The 19353-nt window shown below is 46.3% G+C and overlaps 1 protein-coding gene across 7 annotated transcripts in view; it reads right to left on the bottom strand.

The window, feature by feature from the left end:
- GSE1 (Gse1 coiled-coil protein) overlaps positions 1-19353 on the bottom strand; it is an 869104-nt gene that overhangs the window by 40051 nt on the left and 809700 nt on the right. For all 7 annotated transcript variants that reach the window (XM_056823919.1, XM_056823916.1, XM_056823904.1 and 4 more), the window contains one exon: positions 5171-5370. In XM_056823919.1, the coding sequence (XP_056679897.1) occupies positions 5171-5370 (200 nt within the window). The remainder of the gene's footprint in view (positions 1-5170; positions 5371-19353) is intronic.

The following is a 19353-nucleotide window of genomic DNA, read 5'->3' as shown; positions in this document are numbered from 1 at the left end:
AATTAATAAGCAGGCCAAGCTGGATAGAACAGACCCAGGGATGACCTTGGTACCTCCACTCACAGAGAGTGGGGGATGGTGGAGGGCTTTGCTGAGAGAGAGGAGGGGGGGAGAGGGAAGAGAGAGAAAGAGAGAAGGGGGAAAGCGAGAGAAGGGGAAGAGAGAAAGGGAGGGGAGAGAGAGAAAGAGAGAAGGGGAAAAGAGGGAAAGAGAAGGGGAAGAGAGAAAGAGAGAAAAGGAGGGAAGAGAAAGAGAGAAAAGGGAAGAGAGAGAGAAAGAGAGAAGGGAAGAAGAGAGAGAAAGGGGGGAAGAGAAAGAGAGAAAGGGGGAAGAGAGAGAAAGGGGGGGAGAGAGAGAGAAGGGGAAGAGAGGGAAAGAGAAAGAGAGAAGGGGAAGAGAAAGAGAGAAAAGGAGGGAAGAGAAAGAGAGAAAGAGAGAAGGGAGGAAGAGAGAGAAAGAGCAAAGAGGGGGAGCAGAGAGAGAGAAAGAGAACAGGATTCTCCTGGGCCCACGGAGCGTGCGCATAAACCCAGAGAAAAAGCATCCTCCGGCTGGCTAGTCTTCAGAGCCGTGGCCCTGAAGGATGCGGGGGGCAGATGGCACCATCCGGGTTCTCAAGAGTTTCAAATAGAAGAAGCTAAAAGAAAATTGGGGTGGAGGGTGGGGTGGGGGTTGGAGAAGCAAAACAACAACACCACCACACACACGCAAAGGGGTGGTGGTGAAAAAAAAACCTGCCATGAAAGAATAATTCTGTCTTCTCATCTCCCATCTGGAGAGCAGCCAACTTCATAGATAGCCAACAGGGAACTGGGTCAACAAAGCTTAGCAGGATGGAGAGGGCCCTTGTAGGGGGAAAACTGGGGAGGGGGGCCCCCAGTCCTGTGACCCCCACCAGAGACTGGCGGCACGGCATACCCCAAGGATGATGGGGGGGGGGGGGCCCTCTGAGCAGCCCAGGAAGTTACGGCAGCATATCCCGCCCAGACCGGCGGCTCTCAAAAGGCTCTGTGTTTTTTAGCGGGGGGAGAACGCTGCTCGGGCCCTTTATAAAAAGCAGCATCTGTGGGGGCTGTTATTTATTTATTTATTTTTGAGCAGCGGCTGGAAGTGCAGCTGCAGTGATGAAAGGAGAGGGGGAGGGGCCTCCCGTTCGGGAGAGAGAAAATCAGTCATTCCCTGGTGATTAGTGAATAATTTCCCCCAGTCAGAACGCAGGACATGCCCTATTAGGTTTAAAATAGACTAGTCTTCATTTAATCTGTCCCTTCACAGCCTCCCTATTACCTTGGAAATATCGGTAACCCCCACAAAGGGGCCCGTTGATGGATCGACGCCACCAATTCCCCACTTATTTCTGCATCCAACGTCGGGGCCCCTTTAATGCCTCCTATTCCCGATAACTTTATGAAGTTATTTATTTCATTTTTTTTTTTGCTTTCTGCCTAGCTCTTCTTTTAGCTGCCCCCCCATCCTCCCCCTCCCCCATCTTTCTCCCCCCCCAAAGGATTAAATTCTCAATTGAGTCTTTGTGCTTGACTTGATGGGGCCATACATCATCTATTAATCCAGTTCCCGAATCCTTATAGCTTTCCCTGGTGGTATTAGTGTTTCATTAACCGCTGTGGTGGTAAATTGCTGGAAGCAGATATATCACGGCCCTTTCTCCGGGCTTACTAAATATTTCTGAGGCAGTAAGGACCCTCTGAGGAGAGCAATGGCGTGCAGCGCCTATGAGTCACCCAGCAAGGCACTTCCAGCTCCATGAGGGGAATATTTATGAGCACTCCGGCACCCGTGCGGCTGGAGACGGCGGGCCGGGCATCTGCCGAATTGGGGAGCAGGCAGGGAAAGGAGGGAGACAGATGTCCTCCATCCTCTGTGTGTCTGCAAAGCGGCTCCCGCGTTAGAGGAAGAACCGAGCGGGGACGAGGAAGGGGCGCTGGATCCCCCGCAGCGTGAGGCGAGAGTGAGGGGCCGAGTCCCAGAAGGAGGGCAGGAAAATTGCAGCCCTCCATCTTCTCTGCATATGGTAAAAAGACAAGACCCAGGGGACAGCCCCGAGAAACCGATGGAGAAAATAAACACGGCGCCTAGGAAGCTGGAAGCCTCTTCCATTCCCCTCTCTCCGCTGCCACCCACCGGGGAGGGCTCGGCAGCAAAGCAGGGGAGAGGCGTTTATTAAGCACCTACTCTACACACACCACAAATATCTCGTTCGACAATAATAGTACTAACATTTATATGGTACTTACTACATGCTAGGCACTGGGCTAAGCCCTCTGCAATTATGCTCTTAGGTGATCCTCAGAACATAACTGGAAGGTGGGTGCCCTTATTATCACCCTCATTTTACATTAGAGTTGGAGAAACTGAGTTTACAGAAGAAGAAACCAAGGCAGGCACAAATTTCAGTCGCTTGCTCGGGATCTCAAAGCTAACTGACATCCGAGTCTGGACTTCCAAGGTCTAATTCTACTGTCCACTAGTCTTAGGACTAAGAGAGCAAGGGACTTCCAAGGTCTAATTCTACTGTCCACTAGTCTTAGGACTAAGAGAGCAAGGCACAGAATAAGTTTGGAGTTGGAAGTGATTGCTGGAAATCTAGACCAACTCAGACCCACTGCAGATTAGGAAACTGAGGACTGGGGAGGAGAGACGACTTGACCCAAAGCCACATGGCCAAGCTGAAATCTAACCTTGGGTTCTCTAACTCCCAAAATGGCAGCCCCTCTGCATTGTACCCCATATTCTCTCCAAAAGAGCCCCCCCCCCCCCCCCGTTCCCTGAGCTTGAAGCCTCGTCTTAACCTAAAAAACAAATAAAAGGTCTCAAGATCTGTGCTCCATAGTTTGTTTTGTTTTCTTTTCCATGAGGATTAAATGAGAACATATGGGAAAGTTATTGGTCAATAAAAAAAACTCTAGAAGTCCAAACCCTTTTAAAATGCAGGTGAAGGCCAGGCATGACACAAAGGAGGTATCTAAGAGAGATTTAGGACTTCTGGCAGTGTTGAGTCTCCTGCAATTAGGGGGAAGTCGCCCACCACCATCCCCTATCCTCAACCTTTCCATTTCTGCATCGTGACTGCCTCCAAATGCCATTTTTATAAGATAGTAAGGAGATTATGAACACGAGTTCAGTGGGGGCTGGGGATCAGGACACAGGTAACATTGGTTCCTTGGGAGCTGGGTCCTTGGGGGTCTGGGGGAGGTCAGGAGATGGTGAACATATCAACTCCTTCAGAGACAGTTCATAGGGAAATGGGCCCAGGTAGAAAGAAGAGCAAATGAGGAACTCCCAGATGGTTGAAGAATTTAGGACTTCTGGGCTTTCCTCCAGATTCAGGGTGATCCTGTTCCTCTCCCCAAAAAGCAACCCTTTCCTGAGCCTGAAAAATCACCCCCCCCCAGTACCTGGGATGAAGCCTGGCTCAACCAGCAGATGCTAGAAATGTGGCCAAGCCCAGGGGCCCCACATTTGAGAGGGGCGGCGATGTCTACGCAGAGTTCTAGGTGGGGATTTTGTGCATTACTTGAAGTGGTGGTGGCGGGTTTTCTTCCCTCCTCCAACCCCTCCCCATTTTTCTTTGCGGTTTAATTAGTATTTCCAAGTGGTGTAATCCCTCCGGGAACAGTCATAAAAATCCAGGAGAGAATCACTGCTAACAATGGTTCTTAATTAGTAAGCGCTTCACTCCAGACTGCAGTGTGCGTGTGTGTACACAGGGGTGTAAGGCTATCTGCAGCAGGGGAAGGCTGGGGAGTGGGGGGGAGCAGCAAGGCGGGTGCCAAGACCCAAATAGGCAGTTGCAGCCTGCAGAGATGGCAGGGGCAAAGGAGATTGTCCAGGCTTGCGGGAAGGGTGGGATAAAGCTCGGCCCTGGGCAGAGAATATTGGAGAGGCCACCTCAGCAGAGCCTATCATCAAAGATGTCATTTAGAGGCCAAGACCCGATTTTCTATTGTCCTCTACTCTCTTCAGAGTCTCACACACATCCAGGTTTTACTTGTAGGCTTTCTGCACAGCTGAGAGCCAAGAAGACTGGACCATGATTAATGCCTGGAGGAATTTTTAGATCTAGAAGGACTCTACAGGCCATCTAGTTGGACAAGACCTGTTCTCTGTGACCCTAGATAGAGCCATCATCCCAAGAATCTGGGATTGTGACCCTAGATACAGCCATCTTCCCAAGAATCTGGGATTGTGACCCTAGATAGATAGAGCCATCTTCCCAAGAATCTGGGATTGTGACCCTAGATAGATAGAGCCATCTTCCCAAGAATCTGGGATTGTGACCCTAGATAGATAGAGCCATCTTCCCAAGAATCTGGGATTGTGACCCTAGATAGAGCCATCTTCCCAAGAATCTGGGATTGTGACCCTAGATAGATAGAGCCATCTTCCCAAGAATCTGGGATTGTGACCCTAGATAGATAGAGCCATCTTCCCAAGAATCTGGGATTGTGACCCTAGATAGAGCCATCTTCCCAAGAATCTGGGATTGTGACCCTAGCTAGAGCCATCTCTGTGACCCTAGATACAGCCATCTTCCCAAGAATCTGGGATTGTGACCCTAGATAGATAGAGCCATCTTCCCAAGAATCTGGGATTGTGACCCTAGATAGAGCCATCTTCCCAAGAATCTGGGATTGTGACCCTAGATAGATAGAGCCATCTTCCCAAGAATCTGGGATTGTGACCCTAGATAGAGCCATCTTCCCAAGAATCTGGGATTGTGACCCTAGATAGATAGAGCCATCTTCCCAAGAATCTGGGATTGTGACCCTAGATAGAGCCATCTTCCCAAGAATCTGGGATTGTGACCCTAGATAGATAGAACCATCTTCCCAAGAATCTGGGATTGTGACCCTAGATACAGCCATCTTCCCAAGAATCTGGAATTGTGACCCTAGATAGAGCCATCTTCCCAAGAATCTGGGATTGTGACCCTAGCTAGAGCCATCTCTGTGACCCTAGATACAGCCATCTTCCCAAGAATCTGGAATTGTGACCCTAGATACAGCCATCTTCCCAAGAATCTGGAATTGTGACCCTAGATAGAGCCATCTTCCCAGGAATCTGGGATTGTGACTCTAGATACAGCCATCTTCCCAAGAATCTAGTATCTTGTGTACAATCCAAAGCCTAGAAACAAGTGTCACGTTACCTGTCGACTCTCACTTCTCCAGACACCATTGACTGTTTTCGTTGGTGCGATGGTGACCACTGGGGGCGTGCTGGGGACACTGTGGCCCCCTGGAGGAACGATGATGGGCCCCATGGGCACTCGCTTGGGCGTGCTAGCGGGAGAGCTGTGGTTGGTTGCCGGAGAAGAGACTGGGGAAGACTCGCTGCTTATTGAAGACCCTGGAAGAGAAAAAGGGAATGCACTGAGGGAGAGGGGAAAAAAAAAGAACAAAATGGAACCACTGAATTGACCTTGAGTGTAGTAAGACCCCACGTCCAGCTCACTGACCACACTGAATAGAGATGCCTTTACACAAAGGTCTTCAACTTTCCTGCTCTATCTGTGTAAGGAGGAGGGTGATGTCAAGGGCTGAGCCTTGACAATGTAGGATCAAGTCAGGGCTCACCCACTGAGGCTGTGTAACTTTGGAGCAAGGTGACTTTACTTCCCTTATCTGAAGAAGGAGAGGGTAGATAATTTCTGAAATCCCCTCTCGGCACTGAAGTTTGGCTGAAGCTCCTGAAAAATTCTCTTTTTTCTCCCAACTCTTTAGGGACTGTTTCTTACGTGGCTCCAGAGCTTCCTCTAAAGATGTGCTCCTGTTTGGTGCCTTCAAACAAGGAGCTGGAGTCAAAAAGATTAGAGTGCAAATCCAGCTTTGGACCCTTGCTAGTTGGGTAGGCAAGTCACTTCATCTCTGATCAGCCTCAGTTTCCTCATTTGTAAAATAGGTATAAAAAGGACCCCCCCCCAAGTTGTGAAAATCAAATGACCTAATATTTGTAAACTTTTTTCAAACTTTCAATAACATGATACTATAATAATATTATTATTACTCATATTACAAGAAGGTTCTACTCAAGGCAAGGTTCAAGGTCTTCCCTGGTATATTTTAGCATTTTAACTGAAATTGTTCACTGCAAAGTAGAGGAAAAAGCCATCAATTTTGTAAGAAGAACTCTTGGCTTTGGGGTTGGATCTGGTTTCTAGTCCCAGCTCTGCTCACAATTCACTGTGCCCTCACTAGGCCAAATCACCTGTTTGCTCTGAGACTTAGTTTCCTTATCTGTAAAACAAGATGACACAATAGGTTCTTCTAGGATTAAATATAGAATTCTGGGACTCTAGAGTCAGTGTTTTTTCATTGATCCATTCTGACTAAGCTCCCACAGGAGGAAAAAGGGGCACCCAGGACCTGCCAGGCAGGGCAAAATGCTAGTTTCCCTGGAATATTTTCAACTGAATGGACTCTTAGGAGATTGTACTCACCTTTCCCCAATGACTTTCACAGAGTATTTGGTTTTGGTCCTTCTCGCTAATGTACTTAAATATACCGATCTCTGAGTCCAGACAATGAAGGCAGTGACCCTGTCTTAACTAAACTTTGTAGCTGCACAGAACTGAAGTCCCAGGACAGAAGTTCTAATTCTGATTGAGACAAGGACAACTGGACTATCAATGGGCCTCAGTTTCCTCATCTGGCAAATAAGAGGGTTGGTCCAGATAACCAGAAGTCCTCTACATACACAGGACATATTTAAAGAATGTTTGAGGACCCCAGTCTTTGGCTATGGTTCTCTTTTCCCATTAAGAAGTAGAATTGAGTAGGCAACTGGGTGACACTGTGGATCAAGAGCCAGGCCTAGAGATGGGAGGTCCTAGGTTCAAATCTGGCCTCAAATACTTCCTAGCTGTGTGACCCTGGATAAGTCACTTAACCCCCATTGTCTAGCTCTTAACACTCTTCTGTCTTGGAACCAACACTTAGTATTGATTCTAAGATGAAAGGGAAAGATTTAAAAAAAAAGGAGAAAAAAAAGGAGAGTTGAAGGGGCAGCTAGGTGGCTCAGTGGATAGAGAATCAGACCCGAGTTCAAATCTGGCCTCAGACCACTTCTTAGTTATGCTCCCCTGGGCAAATCACTTAATCCCCAATGCCTGGTCCTTACAATCTTCTGATATTCACTGTAAGTACTGTCTCCAAAGCTATCCCCCACCCACTTCATTAAAGTTTTTTCTAACTGTACACTCTACATCTAACCCAGGGCTCTGCATATAGAAGTTGCTTAATAAATGTTGGGATTTTTGGATGTGGTGAATGATAGGGCTGGGTGACTGCCTCCCATCTAAGTGTAAATGTATTTTGTAGGATTGAAGATATATTTAATGACTGAGTTAGGGACTTAAGGAATACTGAGAATTATTAGAAGCCTAAACATTTGCACCACTCTTCTCCCACCCCCAAGAATCCAGGAAAACCAAGGTTCAGTACTGGTAGTTTTGTATCGTAGTTAGTCAATGATGGAAAGTCATTTTGTGAAAAGCATTATGGGAAAATCTTCCAGAATGAAACAATGACAAAATTTCAGACTTGTTAAGGTCTTCATATGTCAAGCTTCAACCGATACCTCAGGAGAAAAGCCCTGAGCAAGATGGGTCACTCTCACAGGGGTCCTTAGGATCATGAGACTTTAAAGCTGGAAGAGCTAAGTAGAAGACACCTCCCTCCCCGGAGTGCAATCAATACCTCAGCAGGAATCTCTTCTACAACATTCCCATCAAGAAGGTTGTTCCCCTGCTTTAACACTTCTACCATCAGTGAGATCATACTTCCATTCTTAATAGGATAGGTTCCAATCAAGTTCAACTTCCAGGATGCCTGGATTCAGGAAGAAGGAGACTGGGGAAGAGATGAAGACTCAACAGGAAAGAATGACTTGGCTTCGGGACCAACCAGCTAACACCAAGAGAAAGAATTCTGCCCAAAGAACTGGAAGGACACATGGAGTAAACAGAGCCCGATTTCTATTGGGAAGCTGAGGTAATGGGGTTAAGAATCATGGGAGAAACACAGAAGGAATCACAAAAGCCATTCCCCAAGAGATCAGGCAGATTTCAAAAGATGGCATGCAAATTACTAACAACCATAGGAAAGAGTGCAGTAAGCTATAAGGAAGAAAAATGCAAATTAAAATAACTTTGGAGGTTTTACCTCACACCCATCAGCAAAAGTGACAAAAGGAAAAAATGTTACATGTTGGAGGAACTTTCAAAAGACATTTGGTAAAGATGTGAATTGGACCGATTGTTTTGGAAAACAATTTGGAATTGAATCAAAAGCCACTAAATTACATGTAACCTCTGATCCAGAAATATCACTTTAAGGAACACGTAGCAAGAAGATCCAAAACAGAGGGAAAGAGCTTTTATATTTAAAAAATAAATAAATAACTAGGTGGCACAGTGGATAGAGCTTTGGACCTGGAGTTGAGAAGACCCGAGTTCAAATCCAGTTTCAGACATTACAGCTTACTTAATTTCCCTCAGCCTCAATGTACATCATAGCATCTGAGGTGCCTTTTGGGTCTAAATCTGTACCCGTATAGTGCTTTCCTAGAGGTAGCTAAATGGTAGGTGGTAGAAAGCATGTGAGACCTTAAATCAGAAAGACTGGAGTTCAAGTCTACCTTCTGCCACTTGCTAGTTTATGTGACCCTGGGCAAATTATTTACCCCTGGCCTAAGTCAGTTTCCTTATCTACATATAAAATGGGAATAATAATAATAATAGCACCTACTTCACAGGGCTGTTGGGAGGTCAAAATGAGATATTATTTGCAAAGCACTTTACAAATATCATCAACAACAATAATAAATATTTCCAGTATAATTTTTTGTAGAAGCAAAAGACTAGAAGGGAAAATGGGTACCTATTCAGTGAGGAATGGCTGGACAAATTACGCTCTAGGAGCTGTAATGGAGTATCAGTATATAGTGAATGAACAAATGAAAGTAAATGGAGAAATGATAAATATGGAGAGAAAATTGGAAGACTTCATTAGTGATGCAAAATGAAACAAGCCTGAGTGGAATTTGCACTATGACCACCGTAATAGGAAGGAAAACAACATGGAAAAGCTTCAAAGCTGGGACCTATCATGGCTTCGGAAGACCGATGAACCATGCCAATAAGAATAAGGTGGGGGCGAGAGGGTTCCATTTTCAGACATGGCAAATGTGTTGTTTGCCTTGACTGTATGTATTTGTTCAAAGGGGGGAAATAAGCTTTAGGAGGTTTGGGAGAGCACAGCAGCAGGTGACCATGATGGAAAAGAAACAAACGCAGGTCTAATAACCAGCCGGATAAGAACTGTCCTTTCCTTTAAGGGAAAAGGAAACCATGTGTGAAGGCAAGGGGTAGCTCCAAAGGAGAGAGAAGGAAGAAGAATGATACTATTATCTGCAGCTGTTCCTATGTCCTCCCACCCTCTAACAAAGTCCTGCAAAACCTCCCCTGCTATCCTGTTCATTCTTTCTTAAGGCAGTCTCTTCCAAAGAATTAACTATGTATTTATTTTCTATCTGTTGTATATCCTTGTCTATTTACAACTTCCTCTCTGTATTACTCTGTATTTATTTCCTGTCTGGGTACCATCTCCTCTCCTATTATTTTGTATATCCTTGTCTGTGTATGTAATTTCCTCTCTATGTAGATTAGAAGCTCCCTCAAGGCAAGAGATGTCTTGTTTTCTACAATGTATCTCCAGTGCCAGATGTAGCAAGAGCTCAATAAATGCTTGAATTGAAAAGGAAGCCAAAAGATGTGTTTGGCAACTCCCTCCCTCCCTAATTTCTCCTCAGGTACGATGTGGGGTCTCACCTCATTTTCTTTTAATTTGGCTCTAATAATCTCACCTTCCAAGGCCCCGAGGCCTGGAAACAGGATGTGGGAGCCATTGCCAACACAACATTTCCCAGTCCCTTAGCCCATGGGGGAATTCTGATGTTTAAAGGCCCCAGCAAGGCTGAATTCCTCACACCTCATCTATTTAGCCCGTGCACCACTATAATTGCGTAAGAAAGCTGTATGGTGCCAATTTACCCCCACCCTCCCAAACAGTTGCTTGTCTCAGCCAAGCACCCTTTCCTCTCCCTTACACCCAAAGTTCATTTCCTTTGCCTATCTAGATGCAAAACAAGGATGGCTCTCAAGAAAGGAAGGATCAGCCTGAAATTAAATTGTCAGGTGATTTGAACCCAGAGGCCTTTCCACATGCCATAAAAGTGCTGTGGGGCCAGAGGAAAGAACTGGGACACACTGACCTTGCTTACAAGGAATGACAATGTAATTTGAGAAAGACAAGACACACACAAGGACAAAACATCTCATAGCAAGAAACAAAAAAGCTACAGAGAACATACTGAACTTCCCTAGAACAGGTCAAACCCTAAAAGGCTGTCCAACTTCTGCACCGTAGACCATTGTACCTCTTGTGCCTGAGCTCCTTGGGGAAAGGAAAGCACCTGGAAAACTTTTAGCTTCTACCTCATCATGGATTTGTTGTGGATTTTACCAGTAAAATTTATGCTGATGACTCTTTGGGGTTTAAGTTGAATGATTCAAAAGTCACTTTATAGTTCATATCCTCATCTGTAAAATGGGAGGCTTATTAGATCACAGCGCTAGGAAGGAGTTTTTTGTGATAACCCAGTCAGCCTACCTCTCATGATCCCAAGGAACCTTGGGGTGCTAATACCTATCTAAGCAGGAAGGTGCTGATCCCAGGAATCAGTTCTTTAACTTCTGCTCTGCAGGAGAAAAAAACACTATCCATAAGCAGAGGACAAACTGAGGGAGTAGAAACACCGAGGAAAAGCAACTGCCTGACTACAATGGCTGAGGGGACATGACAGAGGAAAGACTCTGAGCGAACACTCTGATGCAAATACTAACAACATGGCAATGGGTTCGAGTCAAGAACACATATGATACCAGTGGAATCACGCGTCGGCCACGGGGGGTGGGAGGGAGGAAAAGAAAATGATCTTTGTCTTTAATGAAAAATGCATGGAAATGATCAAATAAAATACTATAAAATTAAAAAAAAAAACTATCTGGAACTTTATCAAAAAATGGGGTGGAGCTAAAGTTCTGTAGCCAGGCTATTATAAGCAACTTGGGCCTGAAGTAGAATCGCTAATGTTAGTACAAAAAAGTCAGTGAAATTAAAAAATGAGCATTGGTAATGAAAAAAAAAAAAACTTCTGCTCTGCAATGGTTTCATGGAAGACCAAGATGCTTTGCCCATGGTCCATGGAGAAAAGGCAGTGTGTGATTGCGTGTTGTGGCCCCGAAAGTGAGGGGAAGGAGTTGATTGAGGAGAGAAGCACCCCAAAAAATAATAAAAATAAAACTAAGTAACCAAAAAAAAGGCAGAGAGGTCCACTGAGGAAAGGCCTTGTTCAAAGAGACACCATTAAAGGAGGCCTTGATATCTCTTGGCTGAATTAGACTCCATGCAAAACCCCTAGGGACAATGGAAAAAATTTTGTTTGCAAGAAGCTTACATTCTATCTGGGGAAATACTCCCTTCACCTACATAGGCTGTACTTTGTATGGTCATGAGCCCCAAACAGGGATCAAAGACCAGGGTCCAGAAGTAATGCCTTCCCTTTCCTTGGGGAAAATCACATTATTCCTTCTGAAGTTGGCAGTTCTTCTCTATAAAACAATGATAGAGTGAGAGGATCTCTAAGCCCCAATAAGCTTTTTCAGCTGTGACAATTTAAGGAAGGATGCTGTTGTCGTTTAGTCATTTTTGAGTCATGCCCCAACTTTTTGTGACTGCAATTGGAGTTTTCTTGGCAGAGGTGGTGGAGTGGTTTGTCATTTCATTTTCCAGCTCATTTTGCAGAAGCAAACAGGGTTAAGTGACTTGCCTGGGATCACACAGCTAGGAAGCATCTGAGGCCATATTGGAACTCAGGTCCTCCTGACTTCAGGCCTGGACGGTACTCTATCCACTGTGCTACCTAGCTGCCCACATTTAAGGAGGGAGCTCAGCTCAAACATCTCATTTCTTACCTGGATGTACTATTCTGGGACTTCTCCGATTTCACCACCATGTCCCCACTCCCTAGTGGGGTACCTTCTCCAGCCATCTCTACCCTGCTTTTTTGTGCCCTTCTGCATATTTTCTTCCTTTATCAGATTCTAAGCCCCAAAGGACAGGGACCATCACTCTCCTTTGTGTTCATTGCCCCAAAGTTTAGCACATAGTAGGAGCTTTGTATTTCTGGACTGACATTCTGTGTTCTCTGTTCTGAGGGCCCTTTTAGATCTAGTGTTCCATGATTCCTTGAGCCTTGTTCCCCAGAGTAGGAGAGGAAGAGGAGGGAGAAACAGCCTAGCTGAGAGGCAAGAGAGAAATTCCAGTCAGATTTCAGGGCAGGACAAAATTTAGCTGCCTTGCTTCAGGCACAAAAATGGCTATTTATGCTCAGGGGCCTTTACATCTACTTGCAACTCAGGATAGGGTTCCTTGTGTATGTCGGCATGTTCACACTTTCTCTGCCCTCAGGGGCTTCCAAACTCCCAGATGCCAGGATCTGGCCAAGAATAGTAGAGGCTGGGGGATGAGTCACCCTACCCAAGCTCAAGGATACAGTGACCCAGAAGTATGACTTATTTATTTCTCAAGAAGAATGAGTAAAAGCCTTTACCCTGAGATGTCCCCGGGGTGAATCCCACAGGGCTCAAGAGATCCATCCTGGGGGAAGAGGCCAGCACTTTGCCTCCAAAAGTTTAGGCTTGGCCACATTTGTGTAGCTGGAGGTTAGGGTTCCAGCCCCAACTCCTCCACCTACTAGAGCTTAGCTAGTTCCTTTAGAGCCGGAAGCCTTGGTTTCCTCAATATGAAAAATAGGGCAATGCTGATACTCTCCATTTCCCAGAACCACTGAGAAATGTTTTTAGTCATGTGAGCAGAAGGAACAGCAAGATGAAGGGGTTAAAGGTGGAAAACTATTGATCTAACCTGAGCTTGGCTGCATCACTAAAAAATCTGTGAAACAGACCCAGGGAGATGATGAACTCTAAGACTTCCTGGAAGGTTGGCCAATTCATTTTTGAGGAAGGGGGGTGGGAGTGGGGGCGCTCAGGATCTCAATGCTTTAAAAAAAGGGGGGAGGAGGGAGAAGAGAAGGCTCTGCTCCATCTATATAAATACAACTTTAGGAGCAGACCCAAAGAAGGGTTCAGCTCTGTGGACTCCCCCTAGGAAACCTACAGTAGGGAAACTCCTTTCACTGATATAGGCTTGCCTCCAACATCCAATCTTAAAATGACTGCTTCTGGGGGCAACTGTGTAGCTCAGTGGATTGAGAGTCAGTCCTAGAGACGGGAGGTCCTGGGTTCATATCTGGCCTCAGACACTTCCCAGCTATGTGACCCTGGGCAAGTCACTTGACCCCCATTGCCTAGCCCTTACCACTCTTCTGCCTTGGAGCCAATACACAGTATTGACTCCAAGACAGAAGGTAAGAGTTTAAAAAAATAAAATGACTGCTTGTGGCAGGAGCTGGGTGGCTCAGTGGATAGAGAGCCAGGCTTGGAGAAAAGAGATCCTGGAATGAAATCTGGCCTTAGACACTTCCTAGTTGTGTGCCCCTGAGCAAGGCATTTAACCCCAATTGCCTTCTGCTTGAGAATGAATACTTAGTATTGGTTTTAAGACAGAAGGTAAAGGGTTAAAAATAAAAAGTTGATCGTTTGTGGTTAGGTAACTCTTTAAAAAACAACCTTAATTTTTATCCTAGTAACAACTAACTTTAATACAGAAGGGCAAAGGCAAGGCAATGAGAATTAAGTGACTTTCCCAGGGTCACACAGCTAGGAAGTGTCTGAGGCCAAATTTGAATCCAGGTCCTCCCATCTCTAGATCTGGTGCTCTTTATCCTCTGAGCCATCTAGCTTCCCCAAGGCTGAGTGACTTTTTCCAAGACTTACAAAGGTAAGTCTTCCCAGCTCTTGTCCACCTCTCAGAAAACTCGGGCTATAAAAATAAAGTACACTCATTCACATCCGCCCACTTGCTTGAGCATATGAGCATACAAGCCTATACCTACACACATACACACCCCTCTTTCTTTTATTGCAAAGGAGGGATTGGTTCTCTCAGCCTTTAAAAAAAAAGCTCCCAGGAGCCCTTGAAATGCTTCAAAAATATTTTCAAGTACAACAAACTACCAAGGATTCTCAACAACAAAAAGCAAGCTACCCAATGGACATCTCTGCCTGCTGCCTGCAAACGCCCCTCTGAAGACTAAGAAGATGGAACTGTAAAACGGGAGCTGGAAAGGGCCTTGGAGGCTATCTAGTCCAGTGCCTTCCTGTAACAGATAAGCCCAGGGCAGTCTAATTGATGGGTCTGTGACCATCTAGAGAGTGGCAGAGCTGGGATTTGAACTGGGGTCCACAGCCACCCAGCTACAAATCAGGACCCGATCTTGGCTACAGTCAGAAGGGACCTGGGACCATCTATTCCATCCATTCTGATTCTCCCTCTTAAAATGCAGAAAGGTGGACTATCTGGCCCCAAGGTCACCCAGGAGTCTTGTGACTTCAGCGCCCGTGCTATGTCCCACATGCCGAGCTGCCTCAGCATTTTGTCTGGAGGGAGACGAGGGGGCAGAGAGCTATATTCCAAAATCCCAAATAAATGAGCTAAGGCACGGGAGTGAAGTCAGAAGAATGCTAGGAGTTCAGAAGCCTGGGTCCTATTAACGAGCTTTATGATCTCAGGCAAGTCATCCTTGCCCCCCTCCCTTCTCCCTTCCTCCCCTTTCAAGTTTCTTCCCCAGGAAAAGGAAGGCATTGGGGACTAGCTAGCGTCTCGAGCCCCTGTCTGCTCTGACAGTCTAGCATCCTAGGCCAGGCCACAGGAGGTGGCAGAATGAAATCGAGGTTTGAAGCCAGAAACCCTGTCTCTGCTACTTATCATGGATGGGACTTTGATCAGGTCAGAGAATTTCTCTGGGGCCTCAGTGTCCTCGTCTGTAAAAGAGAGGGAGCTGGCACTGACACAGGGGTGACGGACTCCACAGGCAAAGCGAGACACATTTTTGGACAGGGAAAATGTAGAAACAGGCTTGGCTCGAATCAGCCTGTCTGTTGTGATGGATTTTGGTTTTTTTCTTCTCAGTGAGGGATGAGGAGAAAAAAACAAATTCTTGTTATTTGACAAAAATGAATTAAAAATACAAAAACTCCAGCGAGGTTGGACGGGATGGTTTCTGAGGCTCTCTCTAGCTCTGGGTCCTGTGTTTATCCTGAGCAGGCAGATGGCACCAGGCAGTGACAGAGACTGTCACACAAAAAGGGGGGAAGAAGGGGCCGCCTTCTACCTGGGACAGCGACGGTCTGATGGGAACTGATGGAGTTCGTGGCAGCCCATTATCCCTTCCGAGGCAAGGGTTGGGGGGGTCTGAGACAGCAAGTTCAAAGGACTAGGGTGGAGGGGAGGGAAGCCCAGCTAGACCTCCAAGGTCTGACCCTGCGGATGAGCAGCTGGACTCTCCACCAGGTCTGAGAAGAACTCAATGGAAATACTCCCCGGGGAGGGTGCCACCTTCCCCCCTTGCCCACTCCTCCTCCCCTAGCCAGGGTGGAGGCCAGAGCTATTAGTTACAGTGCCTTATTAATTATTCCCGAGTCTCTGTGAATTAGTTTCATTTATAAGAGCAGAAGGGGGGAGCGGGAGGGAGAGGGAGGAGAGAGGCAGATAGGAAAAGGCTGCTTCTGACAAAGGAAGCGAAGGATAGGGATTTGACACCCACTGAAGTGTATCTTGTCAAGGCAAGGCCAACAGCAATTAGCAGCCTAATCCCCTCTGTGTTAGGGAACCATTACTCACCCCGATAGCGTTAACAATCAATACCATCACAATGAGCCCGGCAATTAATGAAGCTAAAGTCTTCCTTCAGAACCTTAATTCTCACTGTGTGGCTTTAAACAGGAAGGTTTGTGATCATTATAATTAACTGGTGGTATTCAGCAAGGAGTCAGTCAATGAAACTAATCTGGATGGGAGATGACAAGAGACACAGTATGACCATGTCACCTTTGTTGTCCGACCTCCTGAGCTGGGCTCCAGGATAGCAGATTAGTGGCGGAGGCAGACAAATGTAATTAACAGCTGAGACCCCAAAGAAGCAAGAGAAAAGGGTGAGGAGGAGCTAAGAAAGCCAGTGATGCCCATCCACTGAGGAGAACAGTCCTGGGCCAGTCTGGCTACAGATGAGATCAGCCAGTCAATCAGCTAAAGCATATTTATTTGGAGTTGTTTATGAGTAAGGAAGCTGGGGAAGCTAGGTGGTGCTGTATGACCCTGGGCAAGTCACCTAACTCTCATTGCCTAGCCCTCACTGCTCTTCTGCCTTAATAGTGATTCTAAAAGAGAAGGGAAAGATTTCTATAAAAATGGGTAAGGAAGCCAACCAAGGTGTCTGTCGGAGACAGAGGCTAAGATGGGGTTCCTGACCCCAAGGGGCTTAGTATGGATAACTGAGGAAAACAGGCAGGCATGAAAACTGCCTGGAAGGGATGGCAGACAGTGATTGCTATAATCAACAGGCACTGTGCCAGGCACTGTGCTGAGCCATGGGGAGCCAAAGGCAAAAGGGAAGCTCTCTCTGCCCACAAAGAGCTTACATGCTGATGGGGGAGGCAATGGGCACCGATACAGACAGACACCAAGTGAATAAGAGAGAGTTCTGGGAGGGAGCACCAGAGCAGCTGGAGAGATGTCTGTGGGCTTAGGAGAAAGCAGGACTTCTGTGGGAAGGGGGCAGCCCTGAAAGGCACAATAGATTCAGAAAACAGAGTGTGACAGACAGACTGACAGAGAGGGAAAAAGAGAAGGAGAGGCAGAGTGGGGAGAGGAGAGAGAGGCAGAGCAGGAGGAGGTAAGGAAGGGAGAGGAAGAGATTGAAGAATAAAAACCATGGCAGGGGAGTGAGGTCTGAAAGGGTCAAAGCGATTAAAAACCTGCTAGGATTCTAAAACAAATGCACAATCAATTATAGCCTGGTTATACAAAATGGGTCAATAGTAAAGTCTTGGACTCATAGAATGGCAGAACTGAAAAGGTCTTTAGGGATGGGCAGCTGGGTGGCTCAGTGGATGGAGAGTCAGGCCCAGAGATGGAAGGTCCTGGTTTCAAATCTAGACTCAGCCACTTCCTATCTGTGTGACCTTGGGCAAGTCACTTAACCTCCATTGCCCAGCCTTTACTGCTCTTATGTCTTGGAACCAATACACAGTATTGATTCTAAGACAGAAGGTAAGAGTTTAAAAAAAAATGTAGAATGTAGATCATCTGAAGTCAGGAAGACCTGGGTTCAAATCTGATCTGACACAACCCTGAATGCCTTCCCCTTGTTGCTGCTCTTCTGGCTTAGAATTGATACTGAGACAGAAGGCAGGGTTTAATAGGGGGGGAAAAAAGGGTGTAGAAGGCTAAATGACAAGTATTGTTAATGTGACTAAAAAGATATCTAAAGCACCATGGGTAGAGCACTGGGTTTGGAATCAGGAAAGCCTGAATTCAAATCCAGGCTCAGACATTTGCCAGATGGATGGCAAGTCACTTAACCTCTGCCTGCCTCCATTTCTTTAACTGTAAAATGGGGATAATAATAGCACCTTCTTCCTCCAAGAGTTGTTTTGGGGATCAAAAGAGATCCTCAGAGCCCTCAGCCCAAGGCTTGGCCCCTGGTAGGCACTTAATAAAGGCTCCTTTCCTTCACAGGCTCAAGAGACAGACGTGACCGTCACCTCAGCATCACAGGAACTTGTTCGTTCTAGGAAAGGGACCTCCGTCCCCCGCAGCCAAGAAACAGAGCCTAATAACATGCACGCACACATATAAAAGGGCAGGAGGATCTCTGGTAAAGCACTGGCCCGTTTTAAAGAGAGCCCAGCCAACAAAACCTCGCCATCGTCCGGGTCCTGCTCAGACTTGTTTTTTACACCTCCTATGGCTGCCACCTAGTTCAAAACAGAGAGACTAAGGAAAGAGACGGGGCTCAGAAATGGGGGGGAAAATCACATCGATTTGTAGGAGTGTTTGGAGGTGGGGAAAGAGGGGAGGGAGAGCCGGAGGAACGAGGGGGAAAGATTCAAGGAAATGACAAAGGGACAGATTCCAAGGAATGTGTTTTCTCGGGCTCTCACCCAGGCTTAATACAGCCCAGGCCTCTGGCTCTGCCCCAAATTCTGGCTAGTCTGTTCAGGTCAGGAGAACTGATGGGAGACCAATTATACAAGGCTCTCCCGTCACTTGCCAATGGCAGCAGGATCCTTGGGAAATAAATGCCCATCTCTGCCTGTCTCCACAGGCAGAATAATCCAGAGGACGAGCAGAAGCATTCCTCCTTTCCCATCCTGAATGACTTCTAGTATCACCTTTAGTTTTAAAAAAAGGAAATGGGGGGGGGGGGGGGTCAGAGATCATTGGACTATCGAGTCCAAAGGTCCAGATTTCCTCAGCTTCCTGGGCATCTCACTCTCTCCCTGTCCCTTCTGCTTTGAAACCCTCATTTAGGACCCTCCTGCATCGCTGACATTCTATGTCCTAAGATTATAAAGATGAGTGACAGTGCAGATCATCGGACAGAGCGAGAAGAGCCCTAAAAACCATCTCAGCCCAGAGCCTGGCACATAGTAGACTCCTAATAAATGTTTATGGACTTCTCTAGCCCACCCCCCTCTTTTTCTATTTGAGGAAACCTAGAGGGCACCAAGGATAGAGTGATGTATTTGGAATCAGGAGATCTGAGTTCAAATCCAGAAAGTCATTGGCTAGTTGGTTGGGATCATACAGCATCTCCCTCCCAAGATTGCTGATGGGTTTAAAAAAAGGCATTTTGTAAAGAGATTTGCAAACCTAAAGTGTTTTTTTTTTAAGCTAAGAGGCTGAATGAATAGCTAACGGGTCACACAGGTAGTACCATAGGTGGAATTTGAACTCAGGTCCTTTGTCTCCATAGTAAATTCTTCTATTTTCCCCCTTTTCTTTTAAACCCTTACTTTTTTTCCTTCTGACAACTCTAGGAAAGATTTTGGGCCAGGGTCATACAGCTAGGAAGCATCTGAGGCCATACTTGAACCCAGGTCTTCTTGATTCCAGCCCTGGAACTCTATTCATTGTGCCTCCAAATGCTCTTCCACTGTATCTACATCTTGCTGATGGGATACATCCCCCCTTCTAATTCTGACATTCCCTGTTCTAAGCTAGCCAGAGAAGACGGGAACCTGGATCTCTGGACTCCTCCTGGCCCAGGGTTCTTTGCACCTTTAACAACCTGGTATCTGAAGCAGAT

The sequence above is a fragment of the Monodelphis domestica genome, chromosome 1, assembly GCF_027887165.1.
Source record: "Monodelphis domestica isolate mMonDom1 chromosome 1, mMonDom1.pri, whole genome shotgun sequence".
Taxonomy (NCBI): Eukaryota; Metazoa; Chordata; class Mammalia; order Didelphimorphia; family Didelphidae; genus Monodelphis; species Monodelphis domestica.
This window is presented reverse-complemented; position numbering and strand designations above follow the sequence as displayed.